The 19,883-nt window shown below is 39.8% G+C and overlaps 1 protein-coding gene across 5 annotated transcripts in view; it reads right to left on the bottom strand.

The window, feature by feature from the left end:
- The window catches only part of cnksr2a (connector enhancer of kinase suppressor of Ras 2a), a 323,355-nt gene that overhangs the window by 57,480 nt on the left and 245,992 nt on the right, over positions 1-19,883 (bottom strand). For all 5 annotated transcript variants that reach the window (XM_064332729.1, XM_064332730.1, XM_064332728.1 and 2 more), the window contains 4 exons: positions 14,794-14,865; positions 12,453-12,520; positions 9,564-9,664; positions 4,683-5,208 (listed from right to left, as the gene is read on the bottom strand). In XM_064332729.1, coding sequence (XP_064188799.1) covers positions 4,683-5,208; positions 9,564-9,664; positions 12,453-12,520; positions 14,794-14,865 — 767 coding nt within the window. The remainder of the gene's footprint in view (positions 1-4,682; positions 5,209-9,563; positions 9,665-12,452; positions 12,521-14,793; positions 14,866-19,883) is intronic.

Genomic DNA, 19,883 nt, shown 5'->3' with positions numbered 1-19,883 from the left:
TCATCATACTGACTTGGTGGCATGAATGTAATATTGGACTGCGTTTACTTTGGTTTCCATTGAATCCTACTCATTTAAGTTATGAATGTGACTGAAATGCTTTTTGACTACTGGCATGTCAAAGCTGTTTGAATAAAACTGCATAATGCAAGGCTAAATATTTATTGAGTAAATGGGAAAATTCAAAAACTGTTACATTAATAGCTATTCTCCTTGACTCTACCACACTGAATATGTCTCCTAGGAATGGCAACTGCCGCAATGCCGATTTTGTGCTGGAAATAAGTTAAGTCCTGATTTTCCCTGATGTTAAAAACAGCCCCAATTACCTTTGCTGCAATGGCCACCAGCCATGATAAATAAGCTGCATCAGGTCATATGCATACATTTCCATTCTTCTCCCATATTTCTGTGGTCTAACATCATAACAGCCTAAAATACATATGCATTAACCCAAGAACACTCATTTTAGACATGCCACTTTTGTCTCATTTTACCAGTGCAAACCTCCGGTGCGGCACCTTAGTAAACGTGGAAAAACGCTACTTATCTTGTTAGAGTCTATACAAGCCCGGCAAATCCTTTGTAAATATGGCCCCAGATATTGGATCACCATACCCATTATTTTTGTTTGTGGTGGTGCATAAAAAAAGGTTTCCAGCAGGCACCACAAGTGAAAATGTTATTTAATGAACTTAAGAAATTGAGAAGGAATTCCTTGAGCAGGATAGCATGCATTCACATTTCTTTTTGCAGTGGCTAGTCCCACATTATGCATGTTTTCACATCTGCTCAGAAGCAAACCTTAGGATGAAAATATATAGTGGCTTTCAAGTTATTGAAGTAATTAAAAAAAGATTGCCTTGCAACCAGTTTCACTTCATGTTTTCAATGTGTGAAATAACATTGTGTCTCAAGGTCAATTTGTTTGTCATTATTCTTTTATGCCTAGAAAGCTGCCATTCATACCCAGACTGGTTGGCTTCTCTTTGGTGGCTAAAGAAAATGCTTTTATCCTTGTGTCAGTATATGCTGTGATCTGACCTATGTATACAATAAATTAGAAATTATGAGGTACGAGACTAGACTGCAGTGCCCGGTTGCATAAAACACCTTAAGTGAAATTTCCCCTTAAGGTTTCCCTTAAATGTCCCTTAAACTTAAGGGTGTTCCATAAAAACCCTTAAGCGTTATTTAAGGGTTTCCTTAAGTGAAATGATTAAAAACCCTTAAGATTTCCTTTAAGTATTCTGTTTTCCCTTAATTAATCCCTTAAAATCAGTTAAGTGTTGCATAAAATACCTTAACGACGATTTCCCTTAGTTTAATTTAAGGTTAGCAACACATTGCCTTAAGCCATTGGAGGAGGAAAATGTGCCTCGACAATTTTTTAGAGACAGGGACAACCCATATGAATGACGGCGCCGCTTTAACAGAACCGTGCAATTTCCATCTCGCACCGAACAAGAAGTCATCAAGAGGGAATTTTTTAGGCAGCATGGCTTTCCATGGATCTGTGACGTTATTGACGGCATGCATATCAGGATTCCGGCACCCCAATGTGCGTGCCATCAATAACGCATATTTGGGTTCCTTCGTTTACTATCCATTTCAAAATTTGGTTCGCTAGCTAGTTGATTATTATTATTATTATTATTATTATTATTATTATTATTAGGAAACTAGTTAGACTATGTTAGTTATTTTACTATTTACCTCGTTAAAATTGCTGTTAGAGATACAGTAGCTCGTGAATCCGTTTAACGTAACCTCCTCAACAAGGGACATCCGAGCCATCTCCATGGTAACGTGGGGATTCCCCCTTTTCACCGTAAGGCGATACGCCAATATACAGTAAAATACTTAAGAATTACCCTTACCTAAGGAAAACATTTGAGGGGTTTTATGCAACGCACTTACAAGTTAAGGGCAAATAATCTCTTAAGTAAAACATTTAAGGGAAAAACTTAAGGTGTTTTATGCAACCGGCCACAGGCCCTCATTTAGGCACAGCTGTATTACCAATCTGAGATTTGGTTTGTTATAAAAAATAATGTAATAATATTCATCTTACATTTCATCAAGGTAATGCTGAGATGGGTATGTGTGAATCTTGGTGGTAAATCGTATGTGATCATAACATATACAATATCTTACAGTCGCCCATGTACATTTCCTGAGTGGGCTCCAAATCAATTCATGTTCCTTAATCAATTCTAATTCTGGTTGAATTCGAGTTATTTTCAAAAACCTGCAAACAGGCTCACACTTGCTTAGTGCTCACCATTGGCTATACTTCTCAAGGCACCGTGCAGCAGTTAACCTCTGGCCTCACAGATTAGTGCTGACTGCTCAGGTGGCCTCTTGCCTGTGCAGTTCATTTATCCTCAATATTCCCCAATGCTAAGTGCCTTGTCAATGCCAAGTAACATAGATCAATCACTAGTGTCTCACATGACCCAGTACAGTTAGGGAGAGAAGACAGGGTCGGGCAGAGGAGTGGACTCTGCATTTTGACTTCAGTGAGACAGGCAGGGTTCATTTCAGGGGACACATTGCACTTTAAGACACATATTTATTATGGAAATAGCAGATGCACAAATATGTAACCATCGGTTGATTCTCTTCATACAATTTCAAACATTCTGGCCTGCTACCTCCCTCTTTCACTTGAAATCTGCTAACTTTCACAATATAGAACCCATACCTAGTCAGTCAAAACTGAGAATCAGTAATCAGTAATGAGGAAAAAAACTAGATAAACAAAGACAACATCTCCCTAAATCAATGGTACAATCAGAGCCAGCTCTAGGATTTTGGTGGCTCTAAAGAAGCATGTTTGGGGGTGGATAAGGCAGCGAGGGGAACTGCGGGGTTCTCGGAGCTGATCATAGACACAGGGGCAGGAGGGAGTTGGGAACCAATCGATGCAGTAATATAAATAACTATATATAAAAATAACAACAAATACTGTACAATTTTAAAAAAAATGTTTATGCCAGCAGCCGGCTCCGGGTACAACATAATGATAACCTACACCACTTACAAAAGACTTACAATGGCAGCCAGAAATAAAATTCAGCAATTTGAAATAATCAGGTCTCCATTCATAGCACCCTTGCACACATAGCCCATAATTCTGTAGTTCATTAACCCAGTAAGTATTTGTAATTAGTTAAGGTGCTCCACTCTTTATTGGTCTGTTTTTGCTTGTGTCGGTGTATATCAGTCTTTCTACCTGTCTGTCTGTCAGTGTCCTTGCACATGATGTGTGGGAAGGTGAGGGTAGGCATGACTTTTTAGGTAACTGAGGGATGGGGGAGGGGAGGGTAGAGGTTGGAGGAACACTACTGAGAATCTACCAATGTATACGCACAATAAAATCCTTTAATTTTTCCATGGTGATCAAATGAACTTGTCCCCCAAAGAAGACAGTGAGAAACCAATGAAGAACTGAACTCCCCACCCCTCCTTCTGTCCTTGATTGCCTCATGTCTATCTCAGGTTACCAGGTGGAAATCTGTCATCTTCACATCATCGCCCCTGTGCCACGTCTATTCTCCAGGACAGTGCTGCCTGGAGTAATGAATTGATAAAAATGTATTCTCCAGAGAAGGTAACCTGTGAAAACAAGTTGCTGCATTCTGATATAATTAATAATAATAATAATAATAATAATAATAATAATAATAATAATTAACTCTGATTCATTTTAAGAGGGGTGTCTCTCACCTCAGCCTGCATAACAAAGAAAGTGGACATGTCGTTAGTATCGCTTTCAGCCACACATGGGCACCATTTCGTCATCAGAATCAAAACATTCAAAATACCTTGCTGACATGGATTAGTGTGTAAAAAGAACATTTTTTTTTCCAGTGGATTTACCAGGATATTTAGACAGCCTCACTTAGCAGTTGGGGTAAGACTTAGTCAGGCTGCTTCCAGGGACAGATGTTAGTTTTGGTTCCTAGATTTGCAGATCATGCAGGCTACGGCAATTCCTCATGTGTGTATTTGTATAAAGGGGATAATTCCCAGATCAGTGGTAATTTCAGCCCAGAATATAAGCGCATATTGCTAATTAACAACTAAATGTATGCCTGGGAGAATTTAACTGTGCATAATCCCTAAAATGGGGGACTACGTAGAAAAATGGCTGTAATTCCAACCAAGAATCACCAGAAATAGATGTGGATACCCTCAAATTAAAGCTGACAGTCTGCACATTAACCTCATATTCATTGTTTTATTTCAAATCCAGTGTGCTGGAGTATAGAGCCAAAACAACAAAATATATGTCAGTACCACAAAACTTTGGCATTTATCTATACACCAGAAAAGAAATGCGCGGCACATACTCAACCACAGCAGTGCCCAGGGAAGAAGGGTCTGGTCACCAAAAGAATTTCTGCCTCCTCATCACACACTAGTGACTCCCATAGTCAATCGACGACCTGCCATCAGCCTAGAGAGTTGTGTATTACAGAGTTCCCCTGTACTGCTAACTGCATAAAACAACAGAAGTAAACATAAGACAGTGACGTGTCATGGAACTTCTTGTCTGGCCTGGTTTAACCTGTGTCTGTGCTTTGTTATCTTTTCCATTCCTATATCTCACAAGTTTTTGTCCAGTCTCTCCTGCCCGCCACCTGTGCCTCTTTTAGATTTGTGCTGGTGCTTACCTATGTCTGGACTGTGACTTCGAGCCAGCTCTCGTCTGTGCAGGTCCCCATGCTGTGAGGTGCCAGCAGAGGGGGTGAGGATGGTGCAGAGGCCCCCATCCCGAGGCAGTGTGAAACTGCGGGGTTTGCCCCCTGCCCCCGCTAGGTCCTGCAGCGTTTCCCCCTGGGCCATGGGGAAGGGGCCATAATGATCCTGTAGGAGGCTCCGCTGGGCGGGGAGTGTGGACTGACGGCGGTACTCCGGGGACACGCCCCCGCCTCCAGACCCGTCCGGCTCACAAAAGACAGCGTCCTCCAGGGGCAGTGTCTGTAGGTAGTGCAGCCCAGAGCTAGTGAGGGGGCTCTCAATCAGGTCCTGCCATGATCGCCGCTGGCTGGTCAACTTGCATGCTGGCGACCCACCACAGCTGCTGCTGCCCCCTGGGGGATTGGAGCGAAATTCCTCATGGGATGAGCGGGACTGCGAGGTCTCGGTGGAGGAGAATCTGCCATGTTTGGGCTCCAGGTATGGGCTGGTGCAGCTCATCTGTGATGCAGAGTAAGAGTAGTGAGTGGGAGTTGGATTACCGCCTAACATATTCATGTTTGGTCTCTTTATAAAGAGGCTAAAACCATGAATCTTTTGATAATAGCAACAGTGCGTAGCCCGGCTTCCAACAAAATATGGCAACTCTAATAAGTAAATTTGTCAGCTTTTAGATAAACCATCCCTTGCTTGACCCCCCTTTCACATCCCACCAATCAGCGTAACTATCCTCCCCTGATCATTCATTAAGTATGCATGGGCCAGGGAAAGAGTTCTTCCACGTCTTACGACTACATAAAATTTATTTAGTTAGTCATTATCAGCTTAAAATCAGCCAGTTCACTGTGTTGCAGTGGAAAACAGGGCTGACTTGAGCTGTTGGCTTCCGGAGGAATTTAAACCTTGGATTGGGGGCCTGGTGTTTCTTGGCTTTTGGTGTGAGCAGGGTCAGACATTCTTGGTTTTTACCTCTTAGCGCACACCACCTAGGGGTCAGCATGCCGTTGTGCCTAGATTGTTAAACTCAGACATTCATTGCTCCTGCAACCAAAGTATGAGTTGAAAACAGAAACTCTTTGTTTTAGGTTCATTAATAGACGATACATGACAACTATGCTGAATACGGACTTTCGCAGCGCCGCCATTGTTGCTCTGGTCATTCATTTAACAAGCACCCCCTCCCTGCAGTCTCATCTGCAACTACACCCCCCACCCATGACATAATGGACAATATTATCTATCTGGGGATTCAAAATATTCTTTCACCACTCAAAAATCGTATTCCGTCATAGCAACAAGATAAACCCAACAATAGCCCTAAAATATGCCAATACAGCAGTGAAAACGCTGCTCACTGAATAACGAAATAAACAAGTTTTGGAAAATTATACCATGTCATTCTACAGTCAATATCTGGGACTAAATATTGAATAAATATACAACCTTACCATTGGTTTTACGCGTAGAGATGTCCCTTTTGAGACCGAGTGGTCATATATTGTCTTGGATAATCCATTTGTGAAATACAGTATACACGGATTTGTGATGCTTGGCTAACTTCCAAAATAGCTGTGTGTAATACCTCACATGTTCTTTATGGTGTTATCGCCCTTTTTTAGTACAGTCTGGCTCCAATCGATCCAATAGGTGACAGAATAAGCTTTCTAACAATGAATAACGTGTTATTTTGCTTTTGAAATAGCATTTTATAGCTCAGGGTAACCAAAGGTTTTCTCATCATCACATTCACTAACGCATTCACTCCGTGGTTGCAGTAAAAGACACTGCACCCGACAAAACTTTATCAGTGATTTTCATAATTTCTCGGAAAATATCATTATTATTGAGGACTTCTGAGCATAGCTAAGCCATTTGTTTGTTGACCTAGCTGACATCGTTTTCTGAAGTAAGACAGAAAAGGGGAGGACGACAGGATTGATTTACTGTCTCTAATCTACTGAACACAGATAAGATCTCCTCTTCGCTATATATGTATTACTGCTCAAAATATTTTGGTTATATACGTTATTTTTTAAATTGAGTGTCTTTAAATTGGTTAGTGGTACTTTATAATGAGGATATTTCACACTGTAGTGTAAGCGCTCGTTGTTAGCTTAGTAGTTTTTGTGATGCATGCAATAGTTATGACGTGAGAGTTGGAATGTTGCCAAAACATGGTGGATGGTTGAAAATTGTTCTCATGTCGTCCCATCCCCATACAAGAAAACATTACATACTGTAGAGTACAGAAATACATACGATTAATACAATTTAATTATTACACATTTAGGTACTGTACCGCATTGTGTGACAATGTTTTTGCATTTTTTAATCTGATATCGATGTTTGATCTTTAACCTTCATGAGGGGCTCATTTATATGCTTTATAATGAACATTTTATTCATTTTTGGAGAGATTTTGGATATGTTTCTGGATCCCTAGATATTTTGGACCATTGTACTGACGGAAAGCTAGTAATTCCCACTTTAAAATGATGCAACAGTGAGTTTCTTGAATCAAAACAGTTGATTTGTAGTGAAATACGTGAATATGTTGTGATTTAAAGCTGCATAATTTAGACATTTTGGATAGATTTGGAGACGCTGGGTACACTGCTTAGGTTTTGCTTCATAGATTGTTAGTAGTTCTACATATCCACCCTTAGATTTTATGAACTTTTGGTCAAGGAGTTTTTGATCTAGGACATATATAGTTTAACCTGCTGTATATATGCAATCTCTCATTGTTTCATTTCAAACTAAAAAAGAGCAAATTCATTTTGATTTTTTACCAAGACAATCGCATTTGTGGCACTTTATTTCTTCCAAAATTATGAATATAAACTAATCTAAGTTAGTATTGTAAATGGTACAAATGTCTTGCTTCATTTGAGTCATTTTTCTGTGGTGTTCATATCTGGAGTTATAAAGCTTTAAATAGGGTACCCCCTAAATAGGCAAGGATTGGCCAGATTTGACATGCGCGCTAATGGGTTAAAAATGGGTCATCTGGCATTTTTACACTTTTATCCCTGGCTTTTGGAATTGGAAAAATTTTCAGCTGTCTTTTGGTTTTTGAACATTGGCCTTTTGGTCTTTTCTTGGGATGAACTTGGGACAAACATTCTTTAATTGGTATTTTCTTTCATTCATTTCTAGTGTGACTGTAACCTGTGCATGTCTGTAACATTCCTTTGTTATGGTAGTGACCCTTGTCTTTAGATTAGACACTGAATATGTGTTGATAAATTTCTTAATTTTAATCTGGTAGTACATTTTCATAAAGTCAATCAACAAATTTAGCAATTTCATTGATAACTGATATCTTTGATAATAATTACCAAATTAAATCAAATAAATATATTTTATATGTTGGATAAGTGAGAAGTTTTAACTGTTAATGCACTTCTGTTCAGTATTCAGAACTTAAAATGTTAAATGTTAGCTGTTAAAACTACTGGATTCAGAACCTACACATCAATCCTCACTTCTCCAACAGAATTAATGTTTACACGGGTGACAAATGAAAGGAAAAACCAACATAAAGGTTGTTAGTAAGGTGTTGGGCCACCACGAGCCGCCAGTACAGCTTCAGTGCGCCAGGGCATAGATTCTGTAAGTCTCTGGAATTCTACCGGAGGGATGGAATACAATTCTTCCAAAAGACATTCCCTCATTCGGTGTTTTGATGATGGTGGTAATGTCCGTCCAAAATCTCCTATAGTTATTCAAATGAGTTGAGATCTAGTGACTGTGAAGGCCATGGCATATTAATCACATCATTTTCATTATAAAACGCTCATCAAACCATTCAGTGACCCCTTGTGCCCTGTGGATGTGGGCATTGTAATCCTGGAAGAGATCACTCCCATAAATTAAGTACAGAAATGTTTCATCAGGATAAAGGTGATCACTCAGAATACCTTTGTGTTGATTTGCAGTGAACCTTCCCTCTGAGGGGATAAGTGGACCCAAATCGCAACAGTTTTTGGCCTGTACTGTTCCCTTGATGTATGCCACACATGCACTCGTGCACATTTGTCAAGAATAAGGTGAAGGATGACTCATCTGACCATATCACTTTTTCCCACATCTCTGTAGACCAGTGCCTATGGATTTTGCACCACTGAACTCTCAAATGTGCATTTGTCTTTGTAATGAGGGGTTTCAAATTCAGTCACTAGATTAAAAAATATATATTTTGTGAAGCTCCTTGTGCTGTAATGACATGCAAAGCCCTAGTTAAAAAGACTGAAACCTTATCTATCGTAAGTTTTTTAAAACCACAGGTAGCCTAATACTTCTGGCATGTAACGCAAGTAACATAGGCACTAAAGTTGGATGACATATGGTAAAGAAGAAGGAGTTAGGCTTAGATGTGCAAGACCAAGTAAACATATTGTGCATTTATACCCTTGAGCAAGGTACTTAACCTGAATTTCTTCAGACTATACAGCAGTACGGATTTTATGAAAGAAAAAATGTTTTTAAAAAGTTGTCTCTCTGGATAAGAGCATCTGTTAAATGCCTATGATTTAAAGTAATGTGCAAAGGAACTACAAAAACAATAAAACATAGTGTCTGCACCAGACTGCAATGCAACATCACGCATGCCCACATGTTTTGTGGGCAACCATGCTAGACCTGGCTACAACATTTCCAGACCTGGCTACAACATTTTCAGTGAGTGTAAGTGTATCACCAAAGTGCTAGATATAAATTAACTTATGCCAACCTTGAACCATCAGACAAATCATAAATTTATACAACTAACAACCATATAAAACCATTGGATTTTATATGGTTATATGGATAAAAGCAATTGGATTTACCCCTTGATGTAGATACAGACTCACCGAGGGGGGGCGAGGGTATGTGTCATAGGGGGGTGGGGGGCTGTCTTGCTTTGGGGTCGAGGGGGTATCATTGTCCTCATGGTCACTCTCGCTCCAGTAGTCTACAGGGTGCGGAAAACAGTCCAGGTCAGAGGTCACAGAGCAGAATACAGATGTTCATTATTGGGTGTAGCTAACAGCATGCGCGTAGCTATGGGTGGGTTGTCAATTTCGTTACTTTGAGAGCGTAATTTTCCTGCTGATACGATACCCCTCCCCCTACTTAGCCTAGCGGCGACTGGTGAGCTGAAAATTGGTGGGGCGCAAAACTTTCCTTTAAACTAATCATTGATTAATTAATTAATCAAACTTTTCAAATTAATTTTCAGTGATTAACAAGCATGCAAACGATCTGACTAATCAATTGGAAAGTGACACACAGCTTCTTCACATTGTGTTAGGGAGATTTAATGCAATTAATGCGATAAATGCGATTTAGAAAAATCCGTTTTAATCACTAAGCAGTGGCGGAAACTTCCTTAATTTTCCTTGAGTATCAATACAATTAATCCACAAAATAGGCTACTCAATACTATCATATATAGCCAGCTCTCCCCAAATAGGCAGTTTTAGCGAGTAGCTTAGGCCTTATAGCCTAGCCTACATTTATTTTCATTTGCAGTACGCAATTGTGCATATTTTTAATCAACATTATTTGCGGATACATGCACTTCTTTCTCCGCACTCGTATTCGTGGCTAATATCTGCAATGCATAGATTGTAAACAATCTTGAAGTGAAGGTTTTGTTTTTGCTGGTTATTCTGAAAGCTAACACGGTAGATAACAGACTTGTGTATCTTGTTTGTTAAGTGTAGACTACTTAGTGATTAAAACGGATTTCTAACGGATAAATTGAATTTATGATTTAATCCCCCTAACACGGTATGAAAACGCTGTTTGTTAGGCTACTTGCCATATGATTAGTCAGATCATTGGGACGCTTGATAATAAAGGAAAATGAATGAAAACAGGTTGAGATCAATGATTAGTTTAAAGGAAAGTTTTGCGCCCCACCAATTTTCAGCTCACCAGTCGCCGACAATCGAGCTCATCCAAATTCAGTGCATGGATTCCATGAATACAATACTAGGGAATGAAGCCGAAAGACTAAGTGAAAGGGATGAAAATGCCAACGAGCTTTGATTGATTCTCGTGGCTTTAAATGTTCTTTTATCTGATCCAAGAAAAAAACGAACTTTTAGTTAAGGAATTCTGGTAACAATTTCGGTAACCTATATAGCCTATCAAATAGCAACATGTACTTTTATATTTCGGCTCAAATTTTCATTCATTTTCAGCAGCTGATTTATGAGATTTTCTCAAGCCGATATGTTTTGAGGACATCGATTAGTTTACATTACCTGTAATGTTAGTTGTTTAACACAATCGTTAAGTCTAATAGTAATAACAAATTCCGGGGCGACACAGCTCAGGAGGTAAGAGCAGTTGTCTGGCAGTCGGAGGGTTGCCGGTTCGATCCCCCGTCCTGGGCGTGTCGAAGTGTCCCTGAGCAAGATACCTAACCCCTAACTGCTCCCAACGAGCTTGCATGGCAGCCTTTCACAGTTGGGTGTGAGTGTGTGTGTGTGAATGGGTGAATCAGGGGCATCAATTGTAAAGTGCTTTGGATAAAAGCGCTATATAAATGCAGTACATTTGCCATTTACAAATTAGCATTACTGCGAATAAACCTGGCGAAAGAATATCCACATAAGGAGGCAAAACTAAATAGATAAACAACAGCAGTGTAACACAGCAGACCAACGCATAGCAGAACACTTTCACGCTTGTAATGTACTGTAAATGCTATTGAGCTATTTATGGAATGAATTGTGTGGCCCACCCACTTTTATTCAGGCCCACCTACAATTTCATTTCTGGCTATGCCACTGGCTGAAAGCATACAGTATAGTACTACAGTGCCGGTCAAAATCATGTGTGTGTGATGCAGATCATGGGAAGGTAACCCACACCTGCAATATCAAAGATGTTTCTCACAGTTTTATTGTAAACTTTGATCAATAATCAAGTCTGAGCCTAAATAGTTTGAATGGTGAAATAATTCTGACGACCTATGGTCACCTGCATTCATTATGTCAATAATGAACCCAAATACACAATTAATGGCTAATAATGAACCCAAATACACAGTTAATGGATAACACAGAATTTAACGGCCTAATTCCAATATGGGAATTTGTGGCTTTATGAATCCCACGATGGGTGTAGCTGTCAGAAATAAGCGGCACACAGTGGCTCAACCAGCAGTGAGTTTTCTAACATTAAGCAATCCCGTTTCTCTTCAGAGCAGGTTTTAAGGCCTAACTGGTCTCATCTGCCTGTTCCCATTCATTTGATTGGATTTTTAGCTGGTTTTAATATTAATTAAATTTAAATTGAATTCTTGTCTAAGAAGTCTATATAACAACTTGCTATACTGTAATGTACTGTAGTGTATTATACTGTACCTTAAATTAAAAACTCAAAAATTAAGGATGAAACAGTATGCTGGTTGGCTCCAAAGTTTCAAGTCAATCCCATACTGATCAGAAAGAAGCAAAATAGTTTAGATATGCTTAAAATCCAGGGACATCAGTCCCTAAAACCAGGACTCTCTCATGACTTCATTCTGGATCAGTTAGTCACCCTGCAGGCTTTTTGCACTGTTACAATTTTAGTTAGGCCTCTTCTTGAAGTAAGAGGCTAGCTAAAGGCTATCAAATCGCTAAAGGGGCAGGAATACAACCGAATGCAAGATTTCAAAAAGACAAGACACATACTGAAGCTCTGGATCCCTGGATGACCCCACCTGCCGTGTCCAGTTGATGAACCCAGATGACCCCTCTCACCTTGATCTTGCCTTATTCTCTCACGCTCCACATAACCAGCCACAGCCATGTTCAGCCGACTCAGCCACCTGCAGTTGGAAGCACATGGAGTACAGGAAGTGAGGAAGTAGGCACACAGGAAATAGGTAGTAAGAACATGGAAAGTATGAGTAAGGAAGAAGTGTGGTGAAGCAGTTAAAGTGCTCTACTAGGAACCAGGGCAATAACACTAATAATGGGCCTCATTCACCAATTTTCTTCTTAAAACCCACTTACGCAGCTTTCACGAAGATTCTGACATTCACCAATGTTTTCTTATTTGGGATTTTTTCTTAGGTAAGAACAGAATCTACGCACACTCAAGAGCACACTTACGCACATTTGAGTGCTGACATGTTTGTGCAAAATAATTGGTTATTGCGTTTTCTTCAATTCTACAGTTGTATAATATTATAGGATTTAAATTACAATAATATTTTTATCATTTATAATATTTTTAAATAATTATTTTCATTATTTTACAAAGCATTAAGGTGCCAGGTTCTGCCTCAGAGGGTGGTTGCCTCAGCGGGAGTAAATGATAAAAATCAAACCATTTTATTTTTGACCTTTTATTTTTGGGGGTTTCAATTATGCAATGTTTGGTCTATACTGCAAAAGCACATGTTTAAATTTTGAATACAAACTAAGCACTTAAGTAACACTTTTTAAACACATGGACATGTTGAAGAAGAGAACGTCACTAAGGGGGTGACACCAAAATGCCTGGCAATACATTTTTTGTGCAGTGTTTTGTGCAGTGACGGGTTTACTCCGATGCAGTTTACTGCCGGTTGATTTAATTAGCTGTATTAATGTGACGAGAAGCGCTTTGTCATTTGAATGTATAACATGCAATTCCTTGCGCCCACTCCCACCAGTATTTTTTTTTTTTTGCCTCAGATTTGACATCAAACCATTTTTTTTACTTCATCAGTTGTGCGCCCTTCTCCGGATACAGCGTTCACTGAACGAGTAATATCATCCCATGCATCTTTTTTTGTGTTATTTTATATCCACTACTGACGCTACTAAATATGACAGGTCATTTGCTGTTCAGTTCCCGCAGCAAAACCTCCACTTCAGAACTACTGAAGTTTTTCTTACGTTTGGAGTCCGGTGCTCCACCGTCTTTAGATTTTTGTTTGGGCATTATTGACTTCGTTCGCTCTCAACTTTTCTTTTCGATTTCTGTGTGTGCACACGGCCCTGCAGTCTCATGCCCTTTTATGGGGATTGGCAGGGTGTTTACCTATGCTAATTAGGAACAACTGGCACGCGCTTTACACTTACGAGGACAATGGGATTCATCATTTTAAGAACACATGTGCGAACAATTCTGCGGTTTAAGAACACGTCGTGAATCTGACATAGACTTTTCTTAGGAATTTTCTCAAGAACAAATTTAAGAAAAAACTTGAAGATATTGGTGAATGAGGCCTAATATTCTTAACTGAGCATTCTAATACTGATGTAACAGTCACTACAGGCAACTGAAAGCAATGAAGTTCTAGAACACTGACAGAGTCCACTATTGCTACCCAACTTAGAATCCCAAGCATTGTAGCTGTAAATGTGATGCAAAAAGCCCATTATAATGCTGTATTATTTTCTGTGCTGTAACTTTTTTTGTTGTTTCTTTTGAACTGTATCAATATCAATGACAAGTTGCTCAATTGATTCTCTGTATCAGCAAGTGATACGATTCTGTCTCTCAGAGAAACACTTTAGTCTGCCTGGTTTATGGATTGTAGAGGCCTCATTAACCTGGTGACTGGATTTTTTTTATTTTTCCTATTTTCCATCTCCTAATCAGAGGGAAAATAAGACTGAACAGTATGAATATAATTGGTTTCTTGATCATGAGAGGCTTTCAACACAAACTTTAGTCATTTGCAAATTGACCATAAGTTGTTTTCACTGCAACCATTAATTTGCTTTCATTGTGATCATAAATTGAAACAGCAAGTGGTTTTTATTGAGGTAGTTAGCAGTTTTCATAAAAGAGCAGCAAGCTGGTAGGTGTGCTCTCTATCTGACAGATACCGCAGACAAAACAGCAGCCATTTCTGCTACTGTGTTCCAGTGAGCTTGCAGGTCATGTCACACAGAAAGTGAGTTAATTGGCTCATGGAGGAATGGTGACTGTATTCAGTGAGGAGAAACATACAGGAAACATGGATTCAAAGTGTGCTTGTGAGTGTGTGTGCATGTGTGGTTTCAAACCCAATATGATAAACTAATTACCTTTTGAACTAATGAGCTCACACTCACCTGCCTAATGTTTAACTGTCACTCAATCTCTGCTGACCCAGACTCTCACCTGTTCATATCGTCCACGCTATCGGCAGCAAAGTAGAAACTCTTGATCTTAGGATGGCAGGCCTTGAATGCACTGAAACACACAGAAAGAAGCTGTCATAATTATGTACTCATAGAAAAACACATGTATGCAGTGTGTGTGTGTGTTTATATTAATGTTTGACTGCGCCCACCCCACAAGATCCAGTGTATACATGCTGTAACAAGCAGTGTGCATTACAAATTGGGCTTTATAGTCAACAAAGCATTCACTGTTAATGCAGAAGATAGTAGACATTGAGCACGACAAGCTACTTTAACCCCTTCACGCAAGCCCCCTCAGCATACTGAGATTGGCCAACTCAGACATTCAGCGCTCCTACAACCCAATGATTAATGATATAAAGCATCACACACTGGACACTAGCATCTATCTGGGAATTCATAAAAATATTCTTTCACCACCAAAAATGTGTATTGCATCATAGCAACAAAATAAAGACAGCAATAGCCCGAAGGTATGTTAATACAGTGGTGAAAAAAGTTGCTCACTGAATAGCGAACAATAAACAGGAGCAATTCTTACGTAATTATACCACGTCATTCTATTATCAATATCTGTGATTAAATATGGAATAAACATACACTACATGGCCAAAAGTATGTGGACACCTTACATTCAACACCTCAATGAAATCTATGGGAATTAATATGGAGTTGGTCCACACTTTGCTGCTTTATCTACCTCTACTTTGTTGAGAAGACTTTATGTCCAACTAGATATTGGAGCATTACTGCAGGGATTTGCTTCCATTCAGCCAGGAGAGCACTAGGGAAGTCAGGCACTCTTTTTGTGATTAGGCCTGGCTAGAAATTCATCCCAAAGGTGTTAGATGGGGTTGAGGTCAGGGTTCTGTGCCGGCCAGTCAAGTTCTTCCACCCCAATCTCAATTCTGTTTTCTATATGGACCTAGCTGTGTGCCTGGGGGCATCATTATGCTGAAACAGGAAAGGCCTTCCCTAAACAGCTGCCACAAAATGGAAGCACAGAATCATCTGGAATGTCATTGCATTAACATTTGCCTTCACTGGAACTATGGGGCCTTGCCCAAACCATGAAAAACTTCCTCAGACCAAGGGGTGTCCAGATGTCACATTCTGTAACATTCTGCAGTAATATACAGGCATTCGTTAAGGTGTAATTGCTTTTTTCCTTTGGTTTTTGTAAGATTTTAATAATTAATTTGCCAACTCATCAGCATGGCTAAAGCAAATTCTCTGGGGAGTCAGAAGAGGAGGAGAAAGCATGAAGCCTAGCAAGAAAACATACAAACATGGTGAAGTTGTACATATTACTGCTTACAACATTTAAATTATTTATTTTTTGTTATATTTTCATATTATACTCACATTGGTTGTCGAAGGCAACTGTTAGACTTTGTTAATAATGCTCACCGTATATGTTAACTAATAGGCCTTGCTGTTATTATAGGGGCATTGTTAGTGTATCCTGGGCAGTGTGAGTATAGTGGCTCTTTGTGGCCTGCTTAGTTAGAATTCATACCACTCACAATGAAACTAAGTGTCTTTCAACAGGTTTTCACTATTCTCTAATGCAAGCATTTCGTGTACTGTAGTGTAAGCGCTCATAGATGGCGTAGTCATGAGTCATGTTTGATGCACCAGTTTACTGTGCAAGCTAGATGTCAGACATGTAATTCAACATTTGGCCGTTCTCAGCCATAGGAAGCTTCAAAGTGCACAGCCAGCATTACCTGAAGATAAGACAAAGCAGGAACTGGGGGGTTACATCTGAGGTGTGAATGTGTGTGTCCGCGCGCATGTGTGTGTGTGTGTGTGTCAGAGAGGGTGTCCATGCCCCTGCCACTTCCTCTTTTTCACCAGTTAAAATATGCAGCTTTCTTTTAGTTTTTAGTTAAGTTTTTTGTCAACTTGGAAGGAAAAAGTTTGGAACTGTTGGAAGAGGGCATCTGAGTCCTTCATCTGGGTCTGGCGTTTTATATTTCAGGGTTTCACCCAGAAAAGTTGTTAGGCCCGGTGGCAAGTATCTTTTGACAGGGGCCGGCGGCCCGGCGGCCAAGTGTCTTTTTTGATGGGGGCCCGGCGCGGGCCAGCGACAGACTGATGGCAGCATTAAGGTAGGGCCCTATAGTTTCTGTGATAACAGAATCACGGACGGAATCATGGAATTGAGAATTTAAAAAAGCTATAACACAGATTCCATAGGGCCCTACATTAAGTCAGTGCTAAAAGCTGACTGGAGATTTGAAAATATAACTACGTAATGTGAATGTTGTTATAAATAAGTCATTTATTCAACACACATTTTAAAAATCAACAGCTATTTACAGTATAGCATAGTCTTACAAAGAATTGGACAACAATGTACAGACTTGGAATGCTGTGTTTTCAACAAAAACAAAATAAATTAAATTAAAAATAATATCAAAGTTTTTGCACTCTACAAAACTCTTGTATTCAAGTCCTGATTGGCTACTGAATCTTACAACAAGCCTTGGAATGTTGGGCACATTTAAATAGGGATGGGAATCGAGAACCGGTTCCAAGTTGTCCTATTTATTGGAATCGTACGCCTCCAAGCTTATCGATTCCACTTATCGAAGCTAGCATGTTTTTACGACAGCTGAGCATTGCGAAACAATGACGTAACGCCTTGGGGGACGGAGGCATGCACGCAGGCAGCCTCTCTCAGGTGTTTGTTTTGGACGGCAGCTGTCACAACAAATTTGATCCGGGCTTCCAGCCTTGATACATTCTGTTGCGATAAAGATTCTAAGACAACTCAGCAATTTCTCCGGTTATTTTCTAGCCTGAAATGTGATTGCATTACTAAATGGCTACACGTCATGTAACGGAAGTAGTTGGCTATCTCCCTGGATATGAAGTAAATGTTTTTTACCAATAAATAATAATAATAAATACTGGATTTATAATGGATTTTATCCATGAAAATAGCTATACAAAAAGGCAAAATAAATGTTGTGGTTGCGATTGCCGTCGTAGATGTCAGAAGGAAATGTCACTGACAAAAAAAAGTTTGCTCTCTTTGCAGTAGTTTGGGCTGGAAGCGAGCTGTAAGAGCGGGATATGCACAACACTGCCTACTGATTGGCTACTGAATCTTACAACAATGTACAGCCTTGGAATGCTAGGTACATTTCAACAACAAAATATATATGTATCTGTGTTATTGACTGTTTGGCTAGCTAGCGAAGTTAGCTAAATGCACATCAATGTCATCAAGCTAACGTTATTAATAAACAAGTGAAGTCTTTATTTCGATGGCGATTAATAAATCATGTAATGTTACAATGTATCGAACGTTACATTCATGCTACTAGTTTAACGTTACCTACACACTGCTGAAGTTAATATAAAAATGTACTTACCGACGAGAAGTGATAACACAGTTTGTAACGAGGTCAGTTAACCTACTTAAAAAATGGTGCCTTGCTAGGTACCGTTAGCTTGCGATAGTTGGAAGCATCAAGTGTTGAACGTCACTCTATGCACAATAAGGGTAAAGAACACTGATCTCAGACCTGCTGTTTTCCTATAGTGCGTTCACGTTTTAACCAACAGATGTCGCTGGTGAGCTTTCCAACCGAGCCGCCCCACTGCAACTGTAGTTTAAAAATACATAAAAATAAAAAGATTCCCCGATGCTTAGGCCCGGCGGGGGGTCAATTTAGGCAACTTAATACATTTCTTAACAGTTTTCTATGCCTATCAACTAGTTTGGCAATTTAATTGATAATTCATATCTTTGATAATAATTACCAAATTAAATCAAATAAATATATTTTACATGTTGGGTAAGTGAGGTGTTTTAACGGTTGATGCACTTGTGTTCGGTATGCACAGTGCCGGAGGTCAAACAAGGGTGTTAAAGGTTAAAACTGCTGGGTTCGGAAAATTTAAAATATTTTATTTAATCCTCATCTTGATGACAGGACTCAATTTGGGCTCTCCGGTATTCCCAAATGATAATAGAACTGAGCATTTGCTGATAGAAAGGATAAAATTGTGCCTTGCAAAAAGACAATATTTCCTTTATTTTAGTCGCTCAAAACAAGCATGGTTTGAGGTAAACCAGATGTGGAGACTGGCTTGGGAAAAACACAACTGCAAATCACAAGCTACTGCTGAAGGATTCAGTTCAGTGGCAGCACAGCCAACGTAGGAAAGCACAGTGGTCACACTTTCATCTCCCCACAACCCAGGAATCACCCCCCAACAAGCATAGCTCTGCAGACTCCATCATGCCACCCCACAACGTGGAACATCTCGCAGCTACGCAAAGAGAAGTGGTGTGCTCTGTGGACTTTTCACAGCAGTCCACACAGACAATGCTGCACCACACACTGCGGACTCCCCTTCCCCCCTTTTTGAATCCAGGGAACCTCTGGCAGCTGCGCAGACAGAGGTGGAATGCTGTGTGGACCTGTCTGCATCAATGTCCACAGAGAATGCTGCACCTCCCTCCATAGGGGAAACTCACTCAGCTGTGCAGGCGGAAGTGGTGGGCTCTGTGGACTTTGTCACACCAGTCCACACAGAGAACACTGCAACACCCACTGTGGACTCCCCTACTCCCCTTTTGGAATATGGAGAAATTCTCGCAGCTGCGCAGACAGACGTGATGAACATTTTGCTTGGGGTGATCATAAATAGAAATATTTGTAAAATGTCATCCAACCCCCATGCAACAAAAGATTACATACTGTAGAGTACAGAAAACCACACAAGAGTGAATGATTATATATTTGAGTATGCATACCACAGTGTGTCACAATGTTTTTGCATTATTTGCCTTTTAAGGGGCAAATTTATATTCTTTATCAAAGCAGTTGATTTGTAGTTAAATATATAATTATGTTACGATTTACAGCAATGCACAATTTAGATATTTTGTATAGATTTGGAGACTAAGGGACACTCCAACCTGTTAAATGGTCCTTGAAGGAGCTAGGTACAGTATGAGAGGCTAGGAGGCTCCCTGAAGATGCTTGAGGCAAGTGTATTTTTTCAGAATGTGCAATTTATAAATGATCCACTGGCGGATCCACC

This window comes from Anguilla rostrata, chromosome 4 (genome assembly GCF_018555375.3).
Source record: "Anguilla rostrata isolate EN2019 chromosome 4, ASM1855537v3, whole genome shotgun sequence".
In the NCBI taxonomy this organism is placed as follows: Eukaryota; Metazoa; Chordata; class Actinopteri; order Anguilliformes; family Anguillidae; genus Anguilla; species Anguilla rostrata.
This window is presented reverse-complemented; position numbering and strand designations above follow the sequence as displayed.